Below are 6,332 nucleotides of genomic sequence, written 5' to 3'. Positions count from 1 at the left end.
TGAATCTATTCTAATCCTACAAAATCTTCACTAAGTCGACTATTTGGATGAGATTTGGATTCCCAGTTTTTCACAAATGTAGATCGTCCGGCAGGAAATTGTGGTTACAGATGGCTGTTGGATTTTCCTAACAGTATAGAATTTCTTATGAACATGAGCACCACCTTCTTTAAGGACATTGTGATTTAGGTTGGGGGCATTTGCCCGTTTGTTAGAAACCTCAGTCCCCAAGATTTTATTTTTGTTAGAAATGAGTACTGATAAACCATTGAAGTCTATATGCAGTTAATAAATTTTCCTGAAATATCAAGCTCGTATTTTATGGAAGTGTATATAGTCAATGGTTTTAAAGTCTTCTCTTGGACTGAAATCCTGAATATTCCCTTCCAGAAGATGAGTGAATTAAATGGCCTCACCCCATATGGTACGCTCTCCCTCTTTTGTCTTTTTAGGAGAAAAAGTAGAACCTTTGACTGCCTACACAACCCCCTCTTCCCCTGCTTCATTCAATTTAAGATTTTTAATAGAGCAAAACCCACAACAAAATAACTTCAGCGTCATCAAGACATTCAGGAAGGGGCATATTTGGTTTTAGTTTGTTGATTTATTTGTGGATTGTATAAATAGATTTTATTTGACTAAGCCGTGTTCAATGCTAGGTATTTTAGGTGTTATGTATTTTTTTTCTTGATCTTGTTGAGTAATTAACGACGAATGTACAATTTTAGCTTGCGAGAAATGGTTCAGACCATCCCTGTGATCCTCTATTGGTTTCTTTTGGTATTCTATAATTTGTTAAGGGTTTATGGGAATGCTGAAGGTATGTGCGGCTTTCTTCATGATTCTTGATTTTTATTTCATAAATAGAGATCTCATTAAAGATTTGACGTTTTGTTCTTAATCGTCATTAATATAATGTCTTAAAGATGATCCCTATAATAACATTTCATATATGTATAATAGCTGATGCATTGAGGGTCCTAAAGGCACAATTATGCGATCCTACGAATATTTTGCAAAGTTGGGATCCTATTAGTGTCAGTCCATGTTCTTGGTATCATGTTACCTGTGACAATTGGAATAGAGTTACTAGAGTGTAAGCTTACCAACCTGTTGATCAACACTTGAAATTGTTTGATTTTTTGCATTAATGAAGAAATTTGTGTTTTGGGGTTTGTGGAACACAGTGATCTTCAAAACACAGGCTTGTCTGGTCAGTTAGTTAAGCAGCTTGGTCAACTTACATCCTTACAGTACTTGTAAGTCTTCATATTTTGCGTTATCATACTATAATCCAAATTTTATTGTTTATGATTTTAAACTTACTAATATTGTGACATTTCTAAAATGATATGTTGTGGGACAGGGAGCTTCACGGTAGTAATATCACTGGAAGAATTCCTAAGGAGCTTGGGAACTTAACGAACTTAGTGAGTTTGGATCTTTACATGAACCGGTTAGAAGGTGACATTCCAGACACATTGGGCAACCTTCAGAAACTTCGTTTCCTGTATGATTTCACATCATTCGTATTCTTCTCTTGATTGAAACTGGAGTAGCTTTGTCAGTTTTATTCCATCTTCATTCGCAATGACTATTTGAGATTCTTATGTATAATCATTTACTAGTTATTTATCAATTATGATTTTCTTGATAGGCAAGGCTTTGTCTCTGATCTTTGTCTCTTTTTGCAAGGATAGTCGTCTTAATAACAACAATTTGACGGGAACTATTCCAATTTCCTTAACTACTATAGATACACTAGAAATTCTGTAAGTATAAAAGTGTGTTCATTTTGACTTGTATTCATTCATGGATAATTGTTGAAACAAAGCCAATATTGTTCGACTTATTTCTTTCACAGTGAACTATCAAACAACAATTTGAGCGGAGTTGTGCCTTTCTATGGCTCCTTTATGCAATTCATGCCCAACAGGTCTGCTGTTACTATTAGTTAGATGATTCTTGAAACCATGTCATGCCTTCATGATGTTGACCTCAAACTTTTGTTCTTTCAGTTTTGCCAATAATCCCGACTTGACACTCGTGGTTGTTCCACAAGCTCAAGCTCCTTCACAATCTCCTTCAGGTATTTCCGATCTTCATTGGTACTTTTTGTCATTAGTTGGACCTTATCATAGGCCTTTCTCTTGTAGTTCTTACCCTTTACCACCACCCTATTTCCCAAATCTGGAGTGTTACATCAATTTATTTTGACCAACATATCAGCATTCAAGATTCTAATTGTTTAGAAGCAAAAATGATGAATCATACATGATTAGTAGACCTAGCAATCGGGTTGGGTTCGGGTTGGAAACCTCAACCCAACCCAACCCATATAACATGTTTAAGTATATGGGTTCACAAGTTAGTAGGTCGAACCCAACCGGCACAACCTGTTTAATAAATAAGCAACACATTTTAAAAAAATGAGGTTTTTTTAACATAAAGTCATTAACATAAAAAAAAGGTTTTTAACATAAAGGCATAAAGTCATTAGCATTCAAATAAAATTGAAAAATGAAAACATTCATACAAAGTGCAATTGTTCAAAAATATTCAAAAACCAATTCGATAATTCATTCATGCTAGAATTCACATTTCTTCCTCGAGCACCGACTTCTTCATGATGACACTCAAATAAGGCACCGCAAAAAACTAGCCACATGATTATACAAATACGGAAAGAATACAATGATACGAAATATTAAGAATACGGAAGGAAAAAGATTTCATAATAATTAAATATATCTATTTTTTTAAACGTAATATATATATATATATATATATATATATATATATATATATATATATATATATATATATATATATATATATATATATATATATATATATACGGGTTGGCGGGCGAACCCAAACATGTAACCCAATCCAACCCATGAAATAAACGTGTTCGCGGGTTAGCGAGTTGGTGGGTCAAAAATCTCAATCTAAACCCGTTTATTTTCGGGTTGAGACAGGTTACGGATTGGGTGGAGAGTTGTCATCCCTAAAGATTAATTAAGCCATTTTTATTACGAAATCCATTTTCATAAACAAAAATAGTACGCAAATCACATTCATCTTCCCATTAAATCCATACCCTATTTTTTTAAAGGCAAATCCATATCATATCATATGCTTGCTACATGTCTCTGCTTCCCTATCAACATCTTTTGATTCGGATTATCCTAAAACTAATAGGTTACGATACTCAAAATCTCTAATTTGCATTACACATCATTTAACTCAAATGAAAAGAAAACTTCAAGAAATTGAGACTTACCCTTAGTATAACCCTGTAGCGTGGGAAAAACCTGCATCTTTATATCACGGCAAAGTCTGTATCATGTGTTAAGGAATTATCACTTCGTAATTGTGTGTGCAATTGTAATTTCAGTGGGCAACAACCACACTGGAGCTATTGTCGGAGCTATTGCTGCTGTTGTTGTTCTCTTTATTGCACTTGCTTTGTGGCGGGACAGAAAACAACAACTACAAGTTGATTCTTTTACGTTTTTAGCTGAGGAGGACCCCAAAGTTCATCTGAGACAATTAAAGACGTTTTCTCTACGTGAACTACAAGCTGCAACCCATGATTTTAGCAACAGAAACATTCTTGGTGAAGGTGCATTTGGTAAAGTTTACAAAGGATGGTTGGCTGATGGTTCTCTGGTGGCTGTAAAGAGACTCACAGATCGTGTTCATGGTGGTGAATTGCACTTCCAGAAGGAGGTTGAGATGATAAGCATGGCGGTGCACCGGAATCTACTTAGGCTGCAAGGATTTTGCATGACATCAACTGAACGGTTGCTTGTTTATCCATACATGGCCAATGGCAGTGTTGCATCTTTTCTAAGAGGTATTTTCACTACCTCTTGCCCTTCTTTAGTAAAATAACTTGACCTTTTATGTGAAATGCATGACATTTCAATCTTAAATAATAGAATCATTTTCATTTTTTTATGAATTCTGAACAAATGAATATGTAAGTTTGGGTTCCACTTATTTGATTTTGAATATGAAGAGTAGAGGGAGGTAAAAGATATGCATGACATAGCATGTGTTTCATAAACACAACAGAAGTGGACCGCACTTGAGAAGCTTTCTAGGGATATTTTTATGATGAGAATAAGGGCGTTCACGTATTTTTTACAAAAGAGACAGAGAGTACGTCCCTACCTAGTGCCTACCTTGTTCCACCTTTTTGGATGGGACGAAAAGGTGCAAATTGTCATTTTGACATCAGCTTCACTCCTAGTCCAATACACAAGGCACACATGCATGACAACTTGTTATTTCTTGTCATGTTCCTTATATTACCTACCTATACCTAACAAGATAATTGATAAATGACCAGATAGACAACCTGCACTTGATTGGCCGACCAGGAAACGAATTGCACTTGGATCCGCAAGGGGCCTTGCCTATCTGCATGATCATTGTGACCCTAAGATCATTCACCGTGATGTGAAAGCCTCAAATATCTTGTTGGATGAGGAGTTTGAAGCAGTTGTCGTAGACTTTGGATTGGCGAAACTCATGAACTACAAGGATACTCATGTTACAACAGCCGTCTGTGGTACAATTGGACACATAGCGCCTGAGTATCTATCCACTGGGAGATCTTCAGAAAAATCCGATGTTTTTGGGTACGGGGTGATGCTTCTGCAACTCATCAGTGGGCAACAAGCCTATGATCCTACTCGCCTTGCCAATAATCACAGCGATGTCCTGTTGCTTGACTGGGTAAGAAATATGCTTATGGTCATGAGGCTAGTTTCCTTGTCGATCAAATCAGCTTTTTTCAACATGCATGGTAACAAAGTTCATATTTTTTTGTTTCTATGGTTGTTTGAAATTGTTTAGGTGAAAAGACTTTTAGGGGATAAGAAGTTGGAGATGCTGGTGGATGCGGATTTAGAAGGTAACTATTTGAAGGATGGAGTAGAAGAGTTGATTAAGATAGCTCTATTGTGCACACAAGTCACACCGTCAGAGCGACCCAATATGTCAGAAGTTGTGAAAATGCTTGAAGGTTTCGGTTTAGCTGAGCGGTGGGAGGAGTGGCAGAAAGGAGAGATTTTCCTGCAAGATTTCAGCCAGGAACACAATCTGAATATCGATTGTGTTATTGTGGATTCCACTTACAACCTTAGCAACGATCAATTATCTGGTCCTAGATGACCGGATTCCTGTTTGGTTTTTCGATGTGGATGTAAATTAATAGGCATAATCCAAAATCAATTTATGCATAAACATAAAGAACCCTAAATTAATTGGAGAACACTTACTTGGAGTAGATGAAGTGTTGAAGATGTCTAACTTCATATTATGCTTCTTTCACTTCCCATATTGGTGTTTAACTGATCGATTCTGATGGATGAATCACACACATGATTATGGTGTTTTATATGGAGGTCTTAGAGCATCAAAGAGAACAACGATATGTCTCTCTAAAAACGTACGCCCCCTCATATGTGTGCTTTTAATTATTCAATTTACACCTTAGGCGAAAGTTTTAGAACCACATTAATTTGGTCCCTTAAATTATGGATATATGTCATATCCATCATACTACAAATAATAAATCTCAGGACCTGATATGTCATATGAAAAATATTATGGTACACAATATAAATGTACCCAACACATAAAAAAATACAAAATAGTCTGATGGCCATATTAAACAGGTTAATTTCCAACATTCTCCCACTTGGCCAAATGACTATTTATATGTATGTGTTTATTGTTTGTTGGCCAAGTTAATTTCATCTTGTTTCATATTAACACCAAAGTAGAAAAGTACAGTCTAACGTGTCGTTTTTAGACACGGGACCCCCACCGATCATACGTTGGTGCTTCACATAAAACTTATGATTAAAATTTAGCCAAATGACTTTATTATTAAGTGGTAATGCATTTTATTTGTCTATATAGAAAGTAATTGTGCACAAGTTATCAATATAGACAAATTGTAGATTATGGAGGAATAATCAAGTACTTGAATAGATAAAATTAAAAGTTTCATTAAAGCACTATGCTAGATTACATAATATTAGGTCTAGCCTTATTCCCATATTGACGACATGTTCAAATAATTGGGTGGTAGACCTTTCTTTATCGGATCCGCTAGCATATTATAAGTGTTAATGTGTTCGATACAAATATTATTTCCCCCACTTGCTCTTAGGAGAACAAGTATTTTGTATCAAGGTTAATCCTCATTCCACTAAAAATTATTACTAGTGAAGAAACTTACTGAGGCAAAATTAGAGCAATAAGTTTTATGTTAATGACCTTGAAAATTTACGGTCATGAGTCAGGTGATT

General features: G+C 35.5%; 1 protein-coding gene across 2 annotated transcripts; it reads left to right on the top strand.

Annotated features, from left to right (window-relative positions):
• Window positions 1-404: 404 nt before the first annotated feature.
• LOC145136629 (BRASSINOSTEROID INSENSITIVE 1-associated receptor kinase 1-like) lies at window positions 405-5,424 on the top strand. 2 transcript variants are annotated; one of them, XM_079070740.1, is made up of 11 exons: window positions 405-659; window positions 729-820; window positions 964-1,096; window positions 1,188-1,259; window positions 1,367-1,510; window positions 1,701-1,772; window positions 1,865-1,936; window positions 2,019-2,089; window positions 3,401-3,862; window positions 4,361-4,749; window positions 4,870-5,424. In XM_079070740.1, exons 2-11 carry the CDS (start codon window positions 739-741, stop codon window positions 5,185-5,187), a joined length of 1,815 nt encoding a protein of 604 aa, XP_078926866.1. In that variant the 5' UTR covers window positions 405-659; window positions 729-738; the 3' UTR covers window positions 5,188-5,424. The 2 variants fall into 2 exon arrangements, with proteins under 2 accessions (XP_078926866.1, XP_078926865.1); XM_079070739.1 differs by having other exon boundaries at window positions 405-820.
• The last annotated feature ends 908 nt before the right edge of the window (window positions 5,425-6,332 follow it).

Source organism: Lactuca virosa, chromosome 9 (assembly GCF_052849685.1).
Source record: "Lactuca virosa cultivar CGN04683 chromosome 9, Lactuca_virosa_CGN04683_v6, whole genome shotgun sequence".
In the NCBI taxonomy this organism is placed as follows: domain Eukaryota; kingdom Viridiplantae; phylum Streptophyta; class Magnoliopsida; order Asterales; family Asteraceae; genus Lactuca; species Lactuca virosa.
This window is presented reverse-complemented; position numbering and strand designations above follow the sequence as displayed.

Coding starts and splice junctions, on each gene's coding strand:
- LOC145136629 (XM_079070739.1), top strand. CDS start 715: ATGTACAATTTTAGCTTGCGAGAAATGGTTCAGACCATCCCTGTGATC. Junction 1,097..1,187: donor TGGAATAGAGTTACTAGAGT/GTAAGCTTACCA, acceptor TGTGGAACACAG/TGATCTTCAAAACACAGGCT. Junction 3,863..4,360: donor TGTTGCATCTTTTCTAAGAG/GTATTTTCACTA, acceptor ATAAATGACCAG/ATAGACAACCTGCACTTGAT.